This window comes from Abramis brama (genome assembly GCF_963993115.1).
Source record: "Abramis brama genome assembly, chromosome: 2".
Lineage (NCBI taxonomy): Eukaryota > Metazoa > Chordata > Actinopteri > Cypriniformes > Leuciscidae > Abramis > Abramis brama.
This window is the reverse complement of record NC_139964.1, coordinates 22600707-22624610: the sequence shown is the minus strand read 5'-3', so window position 1 is coordinate 22624610 and position 23904 is coordinate 22600707. Positions and strand designations below refer to the sequence as shown.

The 23904-nt window shown below is 38.9% G+C and overlaps 2 protein-coding genes across 2 annotated transcripts in view; both read right to left on the bottom strand.

Annotated features, from left to right (window-relative positions):
• The window catches only part of samd1b (sterile alpha motif domain containing 1b), a 16023-nt gene extending 14520 nt beyond the window's left edge, over window positions 1-1503 (bottom strand). Inside the window, exon 1 of the mRNA XM_084105783.1 lies at window positions 1-1503. This exon is cut by the window's left edge and continues 10 nt beyond it. Within this exon, the coding sequence (XP_083961909.1) occupies window positions 1-1055 (1055 nt within the window). The 5' untranslated portion in view covers window positions 1056-1503.
• A 4193-nt stretch (window positions 1504-5696) lies between these two features.
• prkacab (protein kinase, cAMP-dependent, catalytic, alpha-b) lies at window positions 5697-22413 on the bottom strand. Its single transcript, XM_084091821.1, has 10 exons — window positions 21945-22413; window positions 17416-17477; window positions 15225-15353; window positions 13905-14003; window positions 13748-13830; window positions 11282-11408; window positions 8976-9071; window positions 8413-8535; window positions 8122-8286; window positions 5697-7018 (listed from the first exon to the last, which is right to left on the bottom strand). The coding sequence occupies exons 1-10, from the start codon at window positions 21988-21990 to the stop codon at window positions 6893-6895; spliced, it is 1056 nt and encodes a 351-aa protein (XP_083947947.1). The 5' UTR covers window positions 21991-22413; the 3' UTR covers window positions 5697-6892.
• Between the last annotated feature and the right edge of the window lie 1491 nt (window positions 22414-23904).

Genomic DNA, 23904 nt, shown 5'->3' with positions numbered 1-23904 from the left:
AGATGTCTGTCCTGCAGCGCGCTCTTCAGGAGTCGCGCGGACGGCGGCTTGTTGGCCCTCGCGTGGAGAGCGATGTGGCCGAGACGCGTCCTGCGCAGGCGACCCCTCTCGATCTCGCGCTCCAGCACTACTTTAACGCGGTTGCGGGTCAGCTTTTCCCCGGGCATCCCGCTCTGTGTGCTGAGGAAGCCCAGGATCTCCTTTAGCCCCGGTGGCGCGTGGCCCCGTGTTGCGGCGGAGCCCCGGGACAGACTTCGGACCGCGGCAACCAGTCTATCGCCTAAATCAGCACTGTTTTCATCCGGAGACTCCGAGGCACGCACCCAAGAGCCCTTGAGTTTGGGTTTTGGGGAGGCGGGGGGCTTGTTTGTCATAGCCGGACTGCTGACGGCTGAACTCGAGCAAGTTTTCCGCTCCTCCTCTTCATCATTATTATCATCGGTGCCTTCATGGACCGCGCCGCGCGTCTCGCCTCTTGAAGCATCGCTTTTGCCCCCCGCCTCGGTGACTAATCTCTTGTCCTTCGACGCACTTGCTTTCACGCTCCCCGCGGAACACACCGTCGCGCCGCAACTAACAAAACAGTTTCCGCTCGGTTGTGTTACAATCTTTTCTTCCTTTTCGAGATTGGAGGGCGAGGTTTGAGGAGGCAGGGGTTCAGAAGAACACTGGCTCACTGCACTTTCCTCCTTCTTCTCCTCCTCCTCTTCCTCGCACTCTTCTTCTTGGTCCGTGAGACTGAGCGCGCTGTCGCCGTTGTTATTGAAACTGGCGTGTTTGGTTTGCTCGCGCGCGGACTCGGTTTGCTCGCTTCTCTTTCTGCATTTTCTTTGCACTTTCGCAGCGTTCCTGTAGGAAATGGAGCCCTTGTAGCTAACTTTCAGCACAGTTTGCTCCTGGATCAGTTTTTCTAGTTCAGCCCTGGTTTTGTCCGGGTCTGACCCGTGTCTTCTTCGGACCATTCGGCAGATTCTTTCCAGGTCCGGTCGGGCTTTTCTCGAGCGCAGGGAGTCGATGGTCTCCAGGATCCATTCTCGGTATTTTGGCTCCGACATGTTGCGGCTCTGGTTCTGTTGGCGTTGGCCGAGCGTCTCTCTCTTGTCCCCGAAGTGATCCGCTGCGAGCCCGGCTGGGAATGAAGCGGAAGCCTCGCTCTACGCCTGCGTTATGCGCGCTTAAGGTGGACTACTTGCGAAGAGAGCCATCCGCTATACGCTCTGCGCTTATTTAAGGTGGTATTGCAGAGTTACGCGTTTTGCGCACCTCGTCAACGCTCGCGCTGCAGTCCATTACACCTAATCCAACATATTTCCCCATTTGTGACCCTGGACCACAAATCCAGTCACAAGTGTCATTTTTTTTTTTTTTTTAAATTGAGATTTATACATAATCTGAAATCTGAATACATATTCTTTCCATTGACGTATGGTTTGTTAGGATAGGACATATTAGGCCGACAGAATATTTAGCCGAGATACAACTATTTGAAAATCTGGAATCTGAGGGTGCAAAAAATAAAAAAATCTAAATATTGAGAAAACTGCCTTTAAAGTTGTCCATTTATGTTCACGATTTTGCTGCATCCTCTCACAAACATATTTTATATATCTATAGGTAGGAAATTTACTAAATATCTTCATGGAACATGATCTTTTACTTAATATCCTAATGATTTTTGGCATAAAAGAAAAATCTATCATTTTGACCCATACAATGTAGCCTATTGGCTAATCTCACAAATATACCCGTGCTACTTGTGACTGGTTTTGTTGTCCAGGGTCACATATGTGATCACTATATTTATGTAAATAAACTTTTTTTTTTAACATTCTGTACCATTTGTTTACATAAGTTTATATTTTTGGTGTGTGTGTGTGTGCACTTTTTGAATGAGAGACTAAATTCAGTTGTATAACTACAATTACAAACATTCAATTAAAATTCAATTCAATTAAAAAGCATCAGTATTTAATGGTTAGATGACAGATGGCTCTCACGTCACTGCCAGATGTTAACAGATAATTGCAACAAAAATATTATGGGGGTAAACAACATCTACAAGCCAAAATTAATAAAAAAAAGTTTAAAAGTTTAATGAAAGTCTTAAATTAGTTAATTGCAGAATGAGTTAAATAAAAAACTGGTCTAAATTTTGCATTGCACTAATTAGTGAAAGCAGCATGAAGGACTTGATCTGATTAGCTAAACCTAGCACAAAGTAACATGATTAAATGAATTATATTGCACATTTTAAAATGCATAAGGATACATTTGGAGTAAGCCTAGTGTTGCCCTCCAACATCTTTAACCGACAGATCTATAATAGTATGGGCAGACATCTCATGATCTTCTCAATCTTTCATGAGTTATCTGTGCAGTTGTGTACTGCTTAAACAATACAAAGCTGTCGTACATGATCAGCTGCACTTTATAATGCAAACATGCTATACAAACTGCTAAACAAATTCAGAAGTGTTTCATCGTGAACATGATGCCTGACCAGACCTATAATATACTTACCCTGTTTTGGAGGTTCTGGAGCAGTGGGTGTGAAAGTCCACCAACTCATCTCTGTTTTAATGAAAAATGGTGCAATATCCCACTACACACAGTTCTGTCGTGACAACTCTGGCAGAGTTTGGTATTGTAATGGATATTACAATATTGATATATTTGGTCTTGGCGGAATAGATCTACACTGCTTCTGTTATTGCTGCTGATGTTGGATATTGCTGCTGATGTTGTTGTTAGTTATTGCTGTTTTTGTAGATTATTGCTGCTGATGTTGGATATTGCTGCTGATGTTGTTGTTAGTTATTGCTGTTTTTGTAGATTATTGCTGCTGATGTTGGATATTGCTGCTGATGTTGGTTATTGCTGTTTTTGTAGATTATTGCTGCTGATGTTGGATATTGCTGTTTTTGTAGATTATTGCTGCTGATGTTGGATATTGCTGCTGATCTTGGTTATCGTGACAACTCTGGCAGAGTTTGGTATTGTAATGGATATTACAATATTGATATATTTGGTCTTGGTCTTGCTTCTGTTATTGCTGCTGATGTTGGATATTGCTGCTGATGTTGTTGTTAGTTATTGCTGTTGTTGTAGATTATTGCTGCTGATGTTGGATATTGATGCTGATCTTGGTTATTGCTGCTGATGTTGGTTATTGCTGTTTTTGTAGATTATTGCTGCTGATGTTGGATATTGATGCTGGATATCGATGCTGATGTTGGATATTGCTACTGATGTTGGATATTGATGCTGATGTTGGTTATTGATGCTGATGTTGGTTATTGATGCTGATGTTGATTATTGCTGTTGTTGTAGATTATTGCTGTTTTTGTAGATTATTGCTGCTGATGTTGGATATTGATGCTGATGATGGTTATTGATGCTGATTTTGGTTATTGATGCTGATCTTGGTTATTGCTGCTGATGTTGGTTATTGCTGTTTTTGTAGATTATTGCTGCTGATGTTGGATATTGATGCTGATGTTGGATATTGCTGCTGATGTTGGATATTGATGCTGATGTTGGTTATTGCTGTTGTAGATTATTGCTGCTGATGTTGGATATTGATGCTGATGTTGGATATTGCTGCTGATGTTGGATATTGATGCTGATCTTGGTTATTGCTGCTGATGTTGGTTATTGCTGTGTTTGTAGATTATTGCTGCTGATGTTGGATATTGCTGCTGATGTTGGATATTGCTGTTGTTGTAGATTATTGCTGCTGATGTTGGATATTGATGCTGATCTTGGTTATTGCTGCTGATGTTGGTTATTGCTGTTTTTGTAGATTATTGCTGCTGATGTTGGATATTGCTGCTGATGTTGGATATTGCTGCTGATGTTGGATATTGATGCTGATGTTGGTTGATGCTGATGTTGGTTATTGATGCTGATGTTGGTTATTGATGCTGATGTTGATTATTGATGCTGATGTTGATTATTGCTGTTGTTGTAGATTATTGCTGTTTTTGTAGATTATTGCTGCTGATGTTGGATATTGATGCTGATGTTGGTTATTACTGCTGATGTTGGTTATTGCTGTTGTTGTAGATTATTGCTGCTGATGTTGGATATTGCTGCTGATGTTGGTTATTGATGCTGATGTTGGTTATTTCTGCTGATGTTGGTTATTTCTGCTGATGTTGGATATTGCTGTTGTTGTAGATTATTTCTGCTGATGTTGGATATTGATGCTGATCTTGGTTATTGCTGCTGATGTTGGTTATTGCTGTTTTTGTAATTATTGCTGCTGATGTTGGTTATTGCTGCTGATGTTGGTTATTGATGCTGATGTTGGTTATTGATGCTGATGTTGATTATTGCTGTTGTTGTAGATTATTGCTGTTTTTGTAGATTATTGCTGCTGATGTTGGATATTGATGCTGATGTTGGTTATTGATGCTGATGTTGGTTATTGATGCTGATGTTGGTTATTGCTGCTGATGTTGGATATTGCTGCTGATGTTGGTTATTGCTGCTGATGTTGGTTATTGATGCTGATGTTGGTTATTGATGCTGATGTTGATTATTGATGCTGATGTTGATTATTGCTGTTGTTGTAGATTATTGCTGTTTTTGTAGATTATTGCTGCCGATGTTGGATATTGATGCTGATGTTGGTTATTGATGCTGATGTTGATTATTGATGCTGATGTTGATTATTTCTGTTGTAGATTATTGCTGTTTTTGTAGATTATTGCTGTTGATGTTGGATATTGATGCTGATGTTGGTTATTACTGCTGATGTTGGTTATTGCTGTTGTTGTAGATTGCTGTTTTTGTAGATTATTGCTGCTGATGTTGGATATTGATATTGATGCTGATGTTGATTATTGCTGCTGATGTTGGTTATTATTTCTGCTGATGTTGGTTATTGCTGTTGTAGATTATTGCTGTTTTTGTAGATTATTGCTGCTGATGTTGGTTATTGCTGTTGTTGTAGATTATTGCTGTTTTTGTAGATTATTGCTGCTGATGTTGGATATTGCTTTTGTTGTAGATTATTGCTGTTGATGTTGGATATTGATGCTGATGTTGGATATTGCTGTTGATGTTGATTATTGCTGCTGCTTTTGGTTACTGGTTGTTGTAGATTATTGCTGTTTTTGTAGATTATTGCTGCTGATGTTGGATATTGATGCTGATGTTGATTATTGCTGCTGATGTTGATTATTGATGCTGATCTTGGTTAATGTTGCTGTTGGTTATTGGTTGTTGATTATTCCTGTTGTTGTTGGTTATTGGTTGTTGGTTATTGCTGATGCAGATCAAGTACGGGACTTGCTATTGCAAATACATACACAACACGCCGCTATGAACAAGACATGCTGCTGCTGTACAATATAGCATTACATGTATTACCCGTAGCAGATCTATACAGGTGGAGCTGGGGAAGGTGGAGGGTTTCTGAAAGCGTCCTGCAACTGTTACAGCAAATGCTGATCAGTATTTGAAGGTTGAGCAGCGAGCTCATTGGCTACTGATACAGCAGAAACCGATCAGCCGCGCCCTATAGAGAATGATGCGATTACAAGCAGATTGAGTTGAGGCCTGCGCCATCTAGAGTTTCATGACAAAACTTCTACTTCAGAATGACAGCATGCCAAATAGGACAGAAGCTGCAGACACGGTGAAACTTACTAAAATATTAGGTGCTTACACATAAAAGGACGTGAAACCTGTTTGGTATTTATAGTAATACTTTATTGGAATGATTCTTGTGGTGCAAAATATCACAATTAACTTGAACCATGTCCTCAGGAGTAAGCACTGGTATCCACTGAGTTCACCTCCAGCTTAGAGGAGATATTTGTAGCCTAGAGAGTTGCGTGTAAGAAATTCTCACCCAAAAAGGAGCCAGATGCTCTGCACCCATTCAGAGAGAAGACTTTGCCTATTTAAAAATGCAGAAATGGAAGAATGAAGGGGGAAGAAATGGCGAAAACGGAGAGATCAATGCGGCAGCTCATTGCTCGACCGCAAGACTTTGCCGTGTCAATCACGCACAGTGTGTGTGCGATTTCGTCAGGTACTAGAAATGTATAACCCAATGAGAACCGTAACAATTATAGTATTAACAATACTAAACAAACGAAACAAAAACATTCATCCCCTCCTCTGCACGAAGGCTTGACGCGGTCCGCTGTCAACTGCTATCTGTCAGCTAGAATCAATGAAACAACTGATGAGCCAAAATATTGACACTTGTAGGATTTCATGGCACATTTCATAGGTGAAAGTTCAAAGTTCATCAGTGAATATTTTACAGAGCGCAGTGGACCTACAGCTGAAAGAAGAAAAAGAAAAGAGGTGCTCATATTATGAAATCATGGCTTCTTTTCTATGCCATTTTCACTTCGTCGTCCCTTTCAGTGCATTTTAAGAATAAAGAAACACATGACAGTATACAGGACCAAAAATATTTCGGTTATTACACAGGAATACATATTTTTATCGTTCTTTTTTTTTTTTTCTATTTTTCTGTATGGTTGTTATGGTGACCTAGTGGAGAACTTGCACCTTAGTGGTAACTGTTCAAGATTAGAGACTTAACTAATCCAGTCTGTTTTTGTGCGGCAACAACAATCCCAGTCCACAGGCCAACAATTACACCCTATCAAATCCATCATGATTAATATCACATGAACAGAGATTAAAAAAAAAAAAAAAAGAGAGAAAATTGCAAACATGATTAAAATAGAGGAGATGATAAAGGCCTCACTGTTTATCCCTGGAGGTCTTCTCTGGACTCTTCCGCTGGTTTCTCTGCTGTTTTACAGGAGGAAGGATCGGTTTTTAAGATTCATGCACTTTTTCTCCTTCTCTCTCTCTTTCTCTCCACCTATATCCCTCGCTCTGATTTCTATAGTTTCTTCCTCTAGAATTCGGCAAATTCTTTTGCGCACTTCTCCGTGAACGACACACGGATCTCCTCTTCCTCGTAGTCGTCGAAGTTGCTGGTGTCCCCGGGACCTCTGCATTTAGGCACAAATGGGGCCTCCACCTGCCAAAACACACACGCAGAGAGAGACATTTACCTGATCTTAAAGGGTCATGAAACCCCACTCTTTCAGCTCAAGTCTAGCTCACAATCTTTTTGAAAAATGCAACTTAAATGGGCGTGGTGGCTGTGAGAAGAAGGGAGGGGAGTGGGTGTGGTATGGCACGGCAGGGAAGAGGAAAGGGGAGGGGGGGAATTGTCATCGCCAGTGGCCCATGCATATCGACTGTCACTAAAAATCAGTGGTAAAACATCAGGAAATGCTAGTTTTTTTTTTTTTATAGCTGGCAAAGTTAAAGTCTAATGAAATACACTGACACCTTATTTTTGTCCTTTCAAAAGTAACTGAATGCCCTGCTACATATATTAGCCTACAGTAATCATAATTGTATTTAAAACATATAAATGTACATGTATATGTATAATTATGTCATTATAAAATATATATTTGTTTATTTACACACTATAAATTTGAAAATAATAAATTTTCCGCTTTAAAAAAAAAACGTTCCGTACATAGCCTAGATCTATGCATCCCCTAAACCCACATAATAAAGATGGACAGTGACATAGAAATTTGCAAAAATTAAGCATATGTTGGATTCCTGCAGCCACGTCAACGCGAAGTCCTCAATAAAGAATAACTTTGTTTGAACGTGATCCCAACGTCTCCTGGTTTTGCGTCGATGAAAGAAAACTTTCCAACACCATTAATGCTTGGATAACACACCTACGTCTCCTTCCATTAATAATAATGGCTAGTGCGGTGGCTGGGATATATGTAAACCTACCAACATCCGTTGCCATAATTATTGGAATGGCTTATTGCGAGAGTAAAAAAAAAAGGCGTTTTAGTCGCATAACATCAAATAATGGAAACGCTATCATTTCGCAATAGTTTTTTATCGACATTTAGAAAATATCGCAAAAGTTTTGTGCAAATCTGTAACGGAAACGCGGCTATTGTCTGCTCTTCAACTTGGAATAACATCCGTGAATGTCTTTCATAAACGTTACAGCAGTGTGAACGCAGCTTTACAGGGCAAAACCCCCGAATAATACGTCAGATCACGGTCAGCGATGAAGGGATTGTGTGTGTTTCTCACCCTCCGCTGGTAAATGGCTATCCAGTCAGTAGTGGAGAACCACTTGTGTCCTTTAATGTCATTCACTCCGTTTTTAAGGTTTCCGAAGCGTTTGGTGAGGTCCACCTGTAGCAGGTTTCTCAACAGGTCCTTCAGGTCCGAACTGAAGTGCGACGGGAATCGTACCTGTGGAGAGAAACAAGCAAACAATCACAAGGAAAGTGGGTCAGGTTGAAGACAAGAATCTCAGATATTGTTGGATTCGTTTAGAAATCGATAGGCTGTTGTTTTGTTAAGCCTCGGCAAAATTACCTTTCCTGAGACAATCTTTTCGTAGATCTGAATGGGTTGATCGGCGAAAAATGGAGGATAACCAGCAGCCATCTCGTACATCAACACACCCAGAGCCCACCAGTCCACCGCCTTATTGTAACCCTGCCAGACACATACATCAGGAGCAGTTCAAGAGGAGAGGAAACACTGTAAAGTGGAGCGACAACTGCGTACATTCATGGGAAGATGATTTAAACTAGTAGAGAAGGGATGAGATGAGATGCAAGTTAGTCAAACTGAAACAGATCAAATGATTAGCAAACAATTCATAGACACTACCGGTCAAAAGTTTGGAATAATTAAGATAAAAATAAAAATAAAAATCACTTCTGCTCATTAAGGCTGCATTTATTTCATCAAAAATACAATAAAAACAATAATATTGTGAAATATTATTACAATTGAACTGTTTTCTACATGTTAAAATGTAATTTATTCCTGTGATCAAAGCTGAATTTTCATCATCATTACTCCAGTCTTCAGTGTCACATGATCCTTCAGAAATCATTCTGATATGATGATTTGATGCTCAAGATGCTCACCTTGCTGAGGATGATCTCCGGGGCCAGATACTCCGGGGTCCCACACAGCGTCCACGTGCGGCCCTTCACCCGCTTCGCGAAGCCAAAGTCTGTCACCTGAACACAGTCACACACACGAGGCTGTGATTTATGAAACTTTTATTTGATGTCACTCTTATATTGGCCACAAGGGGGCAGTAATGGTGAGATCATGAGCTGTGTGTGATTGAGAGCACATCCAGACTGCTCTCTCACACACACACACACACACACACACACACACACACACACACACACACACACACACACTCTCTCTCTCTCTCTCTCTCATCCACACAGCTCACATACTGCTCATATACTGCTCACACACTCACACACACTTTATTTACACCCAAACCTGACTCCTTTTTCTCACACTTTTTGGGTTTCACCACAATCACATTGATTTTGACATGTTTCTGTTCATCTAACACAGCATTTGTCATAATCTGTGCTTGATTTACCCTTGACATGGATCATAAAATATTTTCCAAAGGGCAATATATTAAGTATTACAGAGAAAGGAGTGAAAAATACTTACTTTAAAATACACACTGATGTAAAGTAGGTCACAAATGTTAACATTTGCTTTATAAAGTAACAATAAATATTACTTATTAGGTTAGTCATGCTAATTAAGAAATTTAAGATTGGGAGTCCAAAGTGTTTCCTATTAATTTCAGATTCTAACTAAATATTACATCATATTAAATATGAATATCACATAGATTAACTAATGCCAATGCCTAATGCCAAAATGTTTTCTTTGTTCACCAAGTAATTTACTGGCCAGGCATTATTGTTAACTCGCAAGACTGTACGGAGAAAAATGACAATTTGATGGATAATTTAAATATATTCTGTAATCACATTGGTAATGTATTAATGTTATGAAACGCTGCTTGGAGAGTTTCAAGATAGCTCAAAATAATTAATAAAACAATAATAATTTAATTGTTCATATGTGTTTATTCTTGTTAGAAGATTTTTTTTTTTTTTTACTGATTATGAACGGTAATTTTTTCATGGAAAATCATGATTGTACTTATTTTTTTTCGAAAGTAAGGTTAATGTAATCAGCTTCTTGCAATGCTCTCCTAAATGCGTAATAAAACCTAAGTGCAAACATGACCACTTTAATGACCTACGGTATAGCCTACGGTCGTTTTACTGTCCAATGACATCTTATATCTACTTAGAGTGACACGGGAGAGAGTCGGAAGGTCATTTGTTGCCCCTACGAGTTTATAATAGCATATTTTAACAAGATTTTCAAATGGATAAAAAAAAAAAAAAATTGAAAAAAAAAAACTTTTTTTTTCTTAGTATTTCTCAATCAACTCATTAGAAACAATGTAACAAGATTTTTTATTTTTTTTTATAGAATGTCTGTTTTCTAATATTATTTTTTTTCCAAGTGTATAGGCTCGCTAGCAACCCAAGGTATGTAATAGTGTAAGTATTTTTTTTTTCTGCGCAACAATTGAGTCTCTGATGACTCAGTAAGTGCAATTTACCTTTATTCCTCAAAGTGACAATATTTGATACACCATTATGGCATGAGTGATCAAAATATTGATTTGAAGACATTGAGAACGTGTTTGCGATGGCGAATATGAGCCAGATGCTGATGTACTGGGAAATGAGCTCTGATGAGGACAGTGATGAAGATGATGATATAAAACATCTGCTCAAATTTAACCCTTCAAAGTTCCAAAACATCACGAAATATGCTTTATTTTATTCTTCTGTAATTGTTATTAAAATATCAAGAGTGTATACATACAGTCAAACCAACATTTATTCAGACACCGTCAACATTTCTCACATTATCAGTTTATTCGCTATAGTTTAGAAAATGGTAATAAAATATGAGAAGAACTTTTGGTTTGACTGTAGATATAGATCCGGGTCGCTAAAGACCCGAACATGTAATAATGATTGGCGGAACATTTATGCATATAAGGGTTAAACTTTACAGAGAAGGCTGTGCAAAAATATTTGTTTAAATACTTATTGATGCATATTAATGTAAAGATGATCATAAATGCTGGTGTTTGCTTGCTTTAGACAACAGTAATGATTCAGAAGTTCAAACATCACATGAACAACCTCAAAAAAATATTCAGATGAGCAGAAAAATTGAGCAACAATGTTCTAATGTCTTAGGTCAGTCATATTGGCAAATGAAAGGAGTCTTAGTTCTGTTCCAGACTGTTCATTTCCTAATACATATTAGTGTGTGTTGAATGTGAACTCTTTTACAGTGGCGTAGACGTGTGTATTACCTGGATGTATCCCTGCTGATCGATGAGGAGGTTCTCTGGTTTAAGGTCTCTGTAGATCAGGTCAAGGGCGTGCAGATATTCAAAGGTCAAAACTATTTGTGAAGCATAAAAGCGTGCATGGGGTTCACTGCAGAAAGAGAGAGACAGAGAGAGAGAGCAAAAGACAAGGAGAAAACACACCGTTACATAAAGGCATCAGCAAGAATAAAACAGATGGACTGAACCTCGATGCATCAGTGATTTACTGCATTAGGACACAATGTCACTGCAAAAAAAAACGAATAAATATTACGCATGTCACAGTCTCACATTAGCACGAATATCCTCGGATTTCACTGGAAGTCATGGTTTGGTTCTTTAAACCCAAAGTTGTTTTATCCTCTATATTTAGCTAGACGAACACGAGCCGAAGCCAAAGAAATCAAGCACAAATATGCAGACTGTTATGTGCCTAGTGTTGATCAAATGTCGGATCAGTTTCATGTCAACTTTTATGTGGATTAAAAAAAACATGTACTGTAATTGACTCTCTTAAAAAAATGTTTTTTTTTTATATATATATATAAAATGTCATAGAAGAACCATTTTCAGTTCCTCATAGAACCTTTCAGTGAAGAGTTCTTTAAAAGAACCATTTCTTCTTAATGTGAAGAACATTCTAAAAATCTAAAGAATCGTTTTTTCACTGTAAAGAACCTTTTGTTCAATGGAAGTTTCTTCACGGAACCATAAATACCCATAAAGGAGATTTTTTTAGATGTAGGTCAGAGGATCAAATTTAGCACTTGGAATCACATTTTAAAGAGGCCAAAAACGGATGCAAAATGTAATCTCAAATTTATTTTTTTATTTTTCTTTTTTTTGTCATTTATACACATGCAATTCAATCTGAGTCAAAAGAAATATAAAAACGACCCGTTTTCCTTCTAAGCATTTGGTCTTTTGTAATTGCACATGTAAACCACGAGTCAAAGGTTCACACACATTTCTCATCAACCTTAAAACAGTTTGATTTGAAGGCTTCTGCTTAAAGCCTGACAATTGTGATTTTTAAGAATGAGTTGAACCAGACAGTGACAGAAAAACACCAAGTCATAGATGTGAACTCCTTCATTACACTGCAAAAAGTGAGCAGAGCTGGCGTTTAATTCATGTGTTGTAATCACAACATCATTCCTGTATTTCCACTTGTGTCCACTTGTGACTTGTAGTCAGAATGGAGAATTAGTGGATGTGTGTGTGTGTGTGTGTGTGTGTGTGTGTGTGTGTGTGCGCGTGTATTTTTATTTATTTGCAAAACTTACATTTCAACAAAAATACAAATTTGAGAACATAAAAAAAACAAGTAGGGGGATATACTAGATAATAAATGTATTATTAATTAAAAATGTTGTTGTTTTTAAACCCTTTGAATTAGAGGAGATATTTAAAGTGATGATAATAGTACACATAAATCATAAGCAAATACTTTTTTTATATTTAAAGAATACGCTTTTAATGTTATTTATATGTCTGTGTGGCGTTTTTAATAGGCTTTAAGACTAACCATGTGTAAATTCATAAGTCGACACCATTGCTGAGTATTTTCTCCTTAAAACTGCAGTGAACCAAAGACAGTCTCAAAAACACGCTTTGAAATCGCAGGTGTTTCTGACGTCACAAACTACCTTGTAACCAATCAGATCAACGTGTGATCGTCAACGAGTGGATCTCTGAGCTGAGGCGGGGCTCATTTGCATATTCATAGAACCGTGTATACTAAATGAGTCAAGGGTGTAGAGTAACATTCAAGATATTTTAAGGCATGAAGACATTTTTTTTCCAAGGAAAAAAGATTTAAATATGCAATTTTGGTGATCAAAGATGAGCTTTAAGGGACACAATTATTGACTACAGGGGGGCTTTAAAGGGATAGTTCATCCAAAATATAAAACACAAAAGACGATATTTTGAAGAACATGCGTAGCCCATTGACGGCACCCATAGACTTCCATAGTATTTTTTATTCCTACTATGGAAGTCAATGGCTACCGTAAACTGTTCGATTACCTGTGTTCTTCAAAACATCTTCTTTTGTGTTCAGCAGAAGACAGAAACTCAAACAGGTCTGAAACAACATGAGGGTGAGTAAATGATGACAGAATTTTCATTTTTGGGTGAACTGTCCCTTTAAGGCATAGTCCTTCTGTAGCCCCGCCCCTTTTCAGCGTCTCCCGGTTTGTATTTCCACAGCATGAAGGTGAGATCTTACAGATTTATGAACGAACGGCTCGTTTTAAAATCTATTATTGGTTACGCATCCGCTTCAAACATTACAACACTCATGATATCTTTCGCTAACTCTACAATAAGTAAATCCACTTCACCAGCTAATTACTCTTCGACAGCGATGCCATAGAAATACACAGAGTGTCTAAATGTACGTGTACATATACGTGTACACATCAAGAATGTACAGATATTCACCTGAATCTGCCGATTCTGCGCAGGTGTGAAAACATCTCCCCTCCCTGAACGTACTGCATCACCATGTAGAGATTGGTGTTGTCCTGCAACAAACACACACACACACGTCCATTACATGCGCCATCATCCAGTTATTGTTGTCCTGAACGATCCTCACCTTGAAGGAGTACTCCAGGCGCACTAGGAAGGGGAAGCTGACGGCCTGCAGGATCCTCTTCTCGTTGAGTGTGTGTTCGATCTGCTTCAGCTTCACCACCTGAAGACAAGCAGTGTTACTGAACGCATCCATCATGTCTAATGCCGACTTCACACTGAACCATTTTAGGCCCGATTTTCACTCGCCGACAAATGCCCGAAATCACAGGCAAATCAGTGCTCGTTCATGCGAGTGACATGATCAAAGACGAGATCTGAGAGAATCGCAGACACACCTGAGGTATTTGCCATGCTAAACATCTGGACCTGTCGGAGACTCAAAATCCTGCTGTGTGAAAGTGTTCTGACTGAAAACTACATCGCCGATGCCCGACAGCCAATGAGAGAGCGAGATACAGGGCAGAGGGATGTTCGGGGAGGAGTTACTGACCAGAATATCAGCATTTTAATAGATATATTTACAATTATATCAAACAGAAACAGAGCACAAACATTTGCTTGACCAGCAGAACATTGCAAAACTATTTATGTTCTCCAAACTCTCTTTGCAGAACACACAGTCCTTGCTCCCCTCGTCTCTCCAACCATTTCCTCCAGCATAATCTGTTTTTCTTTTTCTCCTTTTCGCTGCAAATCAGCGCACAGACAATTTGGATCATCAAAATTGTAATGCCCTTCACTCGCTAACTTCCCTCCGTCTCGTTCACTCGGATGTACGTCATTGCTTACGTTGCATGAGTGCCCACTACTGGCGAACCTTTGCAATAGGCTGAACTGGAAGCCCTTGATCACTTGGAATCCACTATGGGGTTGATTTATTATTTATTTTTTCCCTTACGAAATTGTTTAATGCAGCACTCTACATTTATATAGGTGTGTTTGAGTTGCTTAATTTAAAAAAAAAATATATATATATATATCATAGAGTTGTTTGTGGTGGAGTAAATTAAACGCAATATGCGTTGACGTCACAATCGTATATGGAGTGAAGTGTACATATGAAGTAGACTCGCTCACTCGGTCAAAATCGAGGGAACGAGGGTCTGTCCATATAAACTTCCCTCACACTTTAAAATGGCGGCAGGGATTCCCCCGAGGGGAAGTGCTTAGGGACGTGTCTAAAAGTGAACTGGAACGCAGCCCCAGTCGTAGTCATGTAAAGGCATGCAGAGTGAAACCTCCTGTCGCCGATCCATCTTACAGTGTGAACACAGCAGAAACTGAATGTTACACAAGATAGTCGTGCAGTGTGACTAGAACAGTGACCCGGCTACTGTGAAAACCGTGCAGTAACAGCAGTTTGAGTGTCAGCCCCGCTCACCTTCTGTTTGTTGAGGATCTTCATGGCGTAGTGCTGGCCGGTCTCTCGGTGTCTGACCAGCATCACGCGCCCGAACGAGCCAGTGCCCAGAGTCTTCAAGCGCTCGAAGTCCTCCAGGCACGCCGTGTTCTGCGGGACAGGCCACGCTGTTTTTAGCATGTTTATGTGCAGTTATTCACCGATACTAAATTACTGAGCTGATTAATCAGAACAAAATCTGCTCATACAGACAGTTTTTAGACCTTGTTTCAAATTAAAAAGGTAATTGTGACTTTTTTATCTCGCAATTCAGACTGTTTTCTCACAATTGCGAGTTTACATCTATATAAAGTGATATAAAGTCGCAGTTGCGAGAAAAAAGGTCATAATTGTGAGTTTCGACAAAAAGTCGAAATTGCGTGATATAAAGTCGCAGTTCTGTTATAAAGAATAAAATATTTTAAAAGATAATTGCAACTTTTTATCTCACAATTGTGTGTTTATATCTTGCAGTTCTGACATCTTTTCTCAGAATTACATGTTTATATCTCACAATTCTGACTTTATAACACACAATTTGGAGATAGAAAGTCAGAATTGTTATAAATTTATATAAACTCGCAATTCTGAGGAAAAAAGTCAGTCTTTTTGTCCTCAGAATTGGACTTAACTCGCAATTGCTGAAAAAAATGTCAGAATTGTGGGATATAAACTCACAATTGTGTGTTATAAAGTCAGAATTGTGAGTTATAAACTCGCAAGTGTGAGATAAAAAGTCACAATTACCTTTTAAAATGTTTTATTCTGTGACGGAAACAAGCTTCCATATGTTTCAGAATAACTGGTCTCAGTTATAAACAGAAAACACATTGACACGCTTAACTCACATTAACTGAATTCTGACAATCAAAATTGACCATTCATATTTTTATGGAATTTTGCAGTATTTATTATAAATTATCTATCTGTGCACACAATTTTCTTTTAATTAATGTGTAATCTTGAATCAGAGTAACTTCCCCTCCTTCTCTTCTCTGATGACGAGGGCGGGGCAATAACCTGTCAATCACATCAGATCCACCAATAGCAAACCACAACCATCTAATCAATTCCACAAGCCCCGCCCTACATTTGTTCTTGTTAGAGAAGCCGTTTCCGGGCTGTTTGTGTGTGTGCTTCTACGTATTTGATCCACTTGTGTTTATGCGGGCCTTCTTTTGCTGTACGATATCTAAAATTTAAGCATAACGTAACATTGTGAGTTTTAATAAAGAATCACTCACAGCAGACTGCCGAATTATTCAAAGTTATTTCACACAAGAGACATTTTCTTCACACACAGTCACTAAAACTAACATGTTTCACCGTCCCCTTTTGATTGACAGGATATAATTGGCACTGATCATTGGCTGTTTATTAACAATACTGGTTTCTAGTAGTGATGGGTGCTTTCGAAAAAAGTACTTTGTGAAGCTTCGAAACCTTTGTGAAACATTTGTTTGGGATTATCGATTTGGAGCACGTATCAAACTCTCAAAGTCACATGATTTCAGTAAACAGGGCTTTATAACTGTTTCGAAATGTTTTGAAGTTTCAATGGTTCAGCGCTACGAGGCGACAATCTCTATTAAACAATGAACCAGAATCTACAGGGTTTTACCTGATCTCAGATCAGTTTTACACATTTTTAGACATTTTAATGACATATTTGTATAATACAAAGGAAGAGTTGTAGTTGAAAGTTTCTGATTGACCAAGCTCTCTATAAAACAAACCAAACAGGCTCTACAAATGGATAAAATATCATTATTATACAGACACTTCATATTTAAATGGTATTAGATGATTTGTTAAGTGCATTTTAATAGATTAACTTTCAATAAAACATTTGCAGTTGGTTTGTAAAAGGTGTTTTTATGTATTTTGTTTAAGTTTTCCCTGCATTTACACAGTTCTGACCGGCAGGCGTCACCAGAAACAGTCAATCATTGCTGTTTTAATCGATTCGAAGCTCTCATCACTAGTTTCGAGAGTGTTTTGTGTGGTTTCTCAAAGGAGTCTGTGATCTTCTGGGTTTGTTCAACTGTTGTTTAAATGACCAGGTGACATACTCGTTTAACATAATACAATAAACCAGCTCTGAGAACTATTCCCACTGGAAACGCTTGCGTATTGAAAGCTGAAGCCTGGTTTTCCCTTTATATCCTCTTACCTGTGCAGGATTCTCCCATTTCCTGAGGAAATCTTCTTTGGCGAAGGCCAGAAACTCTTTGACTGTGGGAAGAGACAGAAAACACACTCAACATTACAAGAAACAACATCATATTTGATTTTTAGGCCACTAAATTATCAAAACACAATCTACTTACATGCCTTCTGTCGTCTGATTGACAGTTTATACTTTTTTTAGCTAGTAAAAGTATCATTTTAAAAGGTTGTGATACAAGGTTTGCTGTGAAATATGATCATCAGGCTTTTGAGGAAGGTTTATCTAAATCATCATCATCATTGTATTGCATTATTTTGCCTCCACAATAAAAACTACCTTACTATTTAATATTATTGGGAGATTCAGCGACAACTAATATTTATATGCATTTTTTGCAAGTAGTTGTTGGAAATTGCATTGATTTATATTAAAATGTGTTTCATCCGAATTTCATTGTACGTTTTGGCCATATAAATATCAGGAACTAAACCAGATTGCGTAGTTTTGCTCAGTTTGGACATTTGAATAAAATTCAGGTGTTTTTTCCTCCACGTTCTCACTAAAATATACTATACAAGTATATTTGTAATATACGGATGTATTGAATTTGAACAAGATGGTTAACACCGTGTCCTAACTACACGCGACGCGACGCGCGATAAAAGGTATCTTTTCCATGTTAATCAGAGTTTTTGTCCTATCCAGCCGCGACGGCGACACGCGACGATTCTAGAAACGGTTTCTATTTTTCTGCGACGTCGGCATCAACAAACACAAAGTGTGGCGATGATAATCTCAGGTACTGTTTATGTGCTTTATTTAATGTTAAAAGCGTGTAATGTGACTTTGAATATCATTTAGTGCTCCAGCTTTGTAGCTGTAAAAGGAAAAATGGATAATTCACCTCAGATCTTGAAATTAAAGAAATGGAAACAAGAATGTTCAAACTGTGAATAAACAAGTGTATTATTTGACAAAGATTGTTTCAGTAACTCAGCCTATGTATTTTTAATAATGTTTAAATGGCGTAATATTTGTGAATTTGATAGCTTATACATTTTCTTGCGATTGCCGTCCTTACTCTCTGGTGCCGTGCACTTGCCGCGAGACCCCGCCCACACGCTGTTCTGATTGGCTGTGGGTTTTGATTGATTTTGACGCTTCTCGCAGTGTGGACAGACAGATTATTTGTCGCTGGCATCGCGTCTGGTTAGGGCATGGTGTAATGATAAGGTTTAAACGTGATAACATGGCAAAATCAGCAATGCAAAATGTTCTAAAAAGTTTAGAACCTTCAGCATCTGAGCTCCATTTTAACCTTTCAGCTTTAAAATCCATTCCGCAGATTTTCCCACAAACTCAGCACAGAATTAAGATATAAAGCAAGCAAAAAGACAAATTGCAAATGAATAGCACAACAAGCCCACAGCAGGCCAGCGGGGAAGGACCCGTCTAAACTGTGTGTTCAAGCAGGGCTTTCCTTATGGGAGTTAAACCTGGTACACATTGTATGATTTTGGTCTGTCCCAGATGAAAGATGACCAATCGTGGAGATTTCTGTGATTGTGGCTCCTAAACGTGGTTCAAAAGGTTCAAAGACGGTCTTGCGACCAAAGATAGTCTCGACATATTTGTCTCTTTCGCTTCATCCTCTTTTTTTCAGCACACATAAAAACCACAACTGCCAATCAAGTGCGATTCATCTTGCTCTATTTGTTCACCACCAGCGCATGCTGATGACGTTTTATTCTGCTATACTAACTTGTCTCACAGTAACATTTAGCAGATTCAAGCTGAGTGATAATATATAGTTTACATTCTGCATCGATACAAGCACTCAGCGGGTGAGATTTGCTATATAGTATATGCCTATCGCTTTATGAAAGTATACTGTGTGTATGCAGATAAAGTTGGACTATTAGTCTTTTTAACCCCAGGTTAAAGGGTTAGTTCACCCAAAACTGAAAATTAGCCCATGATTTGCTCACCCTCAAGCCATCCAAGGTGTGTATGACATTCTGCTTTCAGACGAACACAGAGTTACATTAAAAATTGTCCTGGCTCTTCCCAGCTTTATAATGGCAGTGAATGGTACCTTAGATTTTGAAGCCCATAAAAGTGCATCCATCCGTCTCCAGGGGTTAATAAAGGCCTTCTGAAGCGAAGAAAAATATCCATATTTATAACTTTATAAACTGTAATCACTGGCTTCCGTTAACGGCTGTACGCGAGTCTAGTTCCGGTGGAAGAGTGACCTCTGACCCGAAGGGTGACCTCTGACCTGACGCAAGACGTAGAATGTAGGAGTAGCGTAAGCCAGAGCCCGTCTACGGAGAGCCTGCCCACTCCCTATTAAGCCCTATTGTACCGAATTTTGGTTGTAGTACCACCAGAGATCCACTGGGGGCGCTCGCCATGAGTGCAAAATGAATGGGAGTCAATGGGGCTAGACGGCTAAATTTGTCTCTTTCACCCGATTGCCGTTGAGAAATCTCAGATCTGATTGTAGATTTTGCAAGTTCAACATGGGTTTTAGGTCGAAAGTTGAATGAACGAGTACTTATGTCGTTTTGATTTCTTACAGGTTGAGTTGTTGTTGCCCATAACACGCTAGCATTCTGCTAATGACGTCAGCATTCTGACGTCATTGACATTTTGAAAGACTTTTTAAAGCAAATAAGTGACTCTAAAAAATCTAACACCCAGCAATGTGTAATTTCTTTGCATCTCCTTTCGAATACAACATTCAAATTACTAAACAAAAAATTATATCCTGAGAAAAGTGGATTTTTATTGGTATAGCTCCATTGACCTCCATTCATTCTGCACTCGTCCTGTGAGCGCCCTCATATGGAATCAGAGTGGAACTGCAACCAGTTCAGAAGCCGGAAGTGTAGTGAGAGTGAAACTTCTCGCCATATTAGACATTCTCTGCGTAAGCTCAGGTGAGAATAGACGCCTTTCGTGGTTCAAACAACAAACTTTAGCTCCTCCCACATTTCTCTTCAAATACTCTTGTTTTAGACTTCTAATTCAAGACCGGTGTTTTGTTTTCCTCGATCCTTATCCTCATCAGTACGTCATGTGCCGGGTCAGAGGTCACTCTTCAGGTCAGAGGTCACTCTTCCGCCGGAACTAGACTCGCGTACAGCCGTTAACGGAAGCCAGTGGTTACAGTTTATAAAGTTATAAATATGGATATTTTTCTTACACAAACGCATGGCTTCGCTTCAGAATGCCTTTATTAACCCCTGGAGTCGTATTTATGACAGATGGATGCACTTTTTGGGAGGGGGGGCTTAAAAATCTCAGGTACCATTCGCTCCCATTATAAAGCTGGGAAGAGACATATATTTTAATATAACTCTAATTATGTTTGGCTGAAAGAAGACACCTAGGATGGCTCGGGCCGAGTAAATTATTGGATAATTTTCATTTTTGGGTTGAAAGGCCACTTTTAACCCTGGGTTAAGCAATGTTTCACACTTGTATTTGTAACAGGGGTTAGCAGCACCAATTTTTCACTACCAAAGGTATGCGTATGCGTTACGCTGAGTTGTTTCGCAACATACATACCAATCATAAAAGAATTCCTGCCTCAGAAAATATTAATTCATTTTGTACAGTCACAGAAACTCTCAAGCGTCAGCATCGAGGGAACCGGTTGAGCGGTTTTTGTTCCTGTTTTGACATTTCATACTGAAACAGGAAGGTTGGGTGGGACATATCGAGGGACTTATCGAATATTTATTCATTAACATCATTAGCCAGTAGCCACTGGTTCACATCACAGCTTTCAGAAAGCATTTTATTGGACAAAAACACGCAAGATGATGCAGTCAACAATTTTGATTCGATTTCCAGAAGAGAAAGACTCATTAAAAACGTCAAAAGTGAAGGGCAAGCGTGATTTTAGAGCATTATTAAAATAGATTGCAACTCGATTTAACAATGTAAATATCCAAATTAATGATGACACCCTGATGGGTTTTAGCCTACATGTGTAAAGTGTGAAATCTTAAAATCTGACAACCTAATTACTAGGCTAAACCAGGGTTAGTATGAACCGTGTGAAACATCAAAGACTTAACCCAGGGTTAAACATTTCAACCAGCAGGGCCGTAACCATCAAATATGTCAATTAATACGGTTGTTATCAAATTCTGATACGTGGTCCCCTGAATATAAGGGTTTTCTTCAGACCTTCTACACATCTGGACCCATCAAATACACACATATAGAGTCTTTTCTGTTGAATAAACATTCTTGATATGTTATATGGCACTGCATACACTACATACACACACAAAACCCCCAAACGAAGCGCTTATTAAAGCATCAACACATTGTTTGAGCCTGAAATCGCCATGACAGCATCAGCATCCTCTCTCTCTCTCTCTCTCTCTTTGCTGAAGCCTCACACATGCACGAATAATGTATATTCCCGAGGAATCTGAGCATCTGATGATGAAACCGATCGCCATGATCGATCATGACTAAACACAATGATCGGGAGGTTTAAAGACACCCACCGCTTTCCATCTCGTTTCCCCGTTTGGCGGCCGGCGTGTTGCCCATGTCTCCGGGCCTGTCAGGCGCTGGAGACCCGCAGGAAGATGATGCTCCTGCCGCGCCTCGGCTCACACGGTCCGTGAATGCGATTGACGCCTGCCGATCGGCTTTGAGAGTGAAAATAGTGGACGTTAACGCGTCCGATGTGTTCACGGATAAACGGCGATCGCTTATGAACGCAGAAGCATCCGTGTTTAAAGGGCGGACGGGCCGCCAGCATCAACCCGGACCCGGGCGTCCTTTCCTGGCTTGGCTCTCCGCCGCACCTCCGCGGCCCCGCAGTCCCTCGCTCGTTCGCTCGCTCGCCGCCCCGCGGGGTGTTCCGTGTTCCGGGAATCGCGGGTGAAAAACACGGACGCAGGAACGGTGGGATGATCGTTCATGCAGCTGCGCTTCCCGTAGCCATCGACACAGACTCCGCCCACACGGACTGAGCCCCGCCCCCGACTCACCCCATTGGCCAGGCGGACAGATGTGTGGAGTGATTGACAGGCACTAATCAAGCTGTTGTGAGTTGTGATTAGCCAATGTAGAAAGAGAACTGTCCCTTTTTTATGTTTATTAAAATGGACGGGACTTTATGAATGATGTTATTGAGTGGATTAAATGTTCACTGTTTTATAAAATAAACACATGTATTGAACATTTCCACTGTTGTTGTCCTGGGGAATAAACGATGCCGATCATTTAACGCATATTGGGTCCAATAAAAGGACATTTTGTCACTCTGGAACCTGCTATTATAGGCTCTTAACCCGCAATTTTTTTAACTGTAAGAAATATAAAACTTAAAATATATAATATAAAACTTAAATATAAAAATTCTGATAAAATGCAAAAAAAAAAAAAAAAAAAAAATCACTGTCTTATAAAATAAACACATACAGTCAAACCAAAAATTATTCAGACACCACCAGATATCGCTTTTGTTATTTATTTTTTTGATAGTTTTTAGTGTGTGCAGGACACTATAGTTCATTTATGTAAGTGAGGATAGCTAAATAAAGTAAACTATGACATATTAGACCCAAATATTCTTCATACAGTGACTACCAGTAAAAATTTTTACAAATTTGGGACCAAAAAGTATTCAGGGAAAAACAATGGGAAAAACAATACTAATCATTTTAACGCATATTGGGTCCAATAAAAGGACATTTTGTCACTCTGGAACCTGCTATTATAGGCTTAACCCACAATATTTTGAACTTTAAGAAATATAAAACTTAAAATATATAAAATATAAAACTTAAATATACATTTTTTGTTCAAATCCAAAAGGGTAACATACAAAATATCAAAGCATTGTTTCCCTGTGTGAAAACAAGGTTATAGTTAACATTCAGGGAAATAAAATGTAGAAAACTTATAAGTGCAATATGTTCAAAATTAACAAAATTCAAATGAGTCAATACATCATCAATTCTTCTTCCAAAGTGTGTTTTTGTCTTACCCTGATTCACTATGTTCTGCTAAACTGCAAAAGGGTACAAAACATCAAAGCATTATTTCCCTGTGTGAAAACCAGCCACGTTGCAGGGTTATTATAGTTATCTAAAACTAACTAATTAACCATTAAAAAAAGAAATTGCAATAAAAGTACTTGCAATAAAATAAGCGTAAGGTGAAATATAAGAAAACTTAAAGGTAAACTGTTTTTTTACTTAAGTCCCCCTGTAGTCAATAATTGTATCCCTTAAAACTCACATTTGATCACCAAAATTACATATTCATGAATTAAAATATCTTGAATGTAACTCGACACCCTTGCCTCATCCGTCAGAAACTCCAGCGATTTCAAACCGTGTTTTTGAGACTGTCTTTGGTTCACTTAAGGAGAAAATACTCAGAAATGGTGTCAACTTATGAATTTGCACATGGTTTGTCTTAAAGCCTATTAAAAACACCACATAGACATAT

Bases quoted from the DNA above. Each gene is read 5' to 3' on its own strand.
- prkacab (XM_084091821.1), bottom strand. From the start codon at position 21,990: ATGGGCAACACGCCGGCCGCCAAACGGGGAAACGAGATGGAAAGCG. The intron at 15,354-17,415 runs GTAAGAGGATAT...CCTGTCCCGCAG, and splicing joins AATGGGAGAATCCTGCACAG to AACACGGCGTGCCTGGAGGA. The intron at 8,287-8,412 runs GTAATTTTGCCG...TTCTCTCCACAG, and splicing joins AAAAGATTGTCTCAGGAAAG to GTACGATTCCCGTCGCACTT.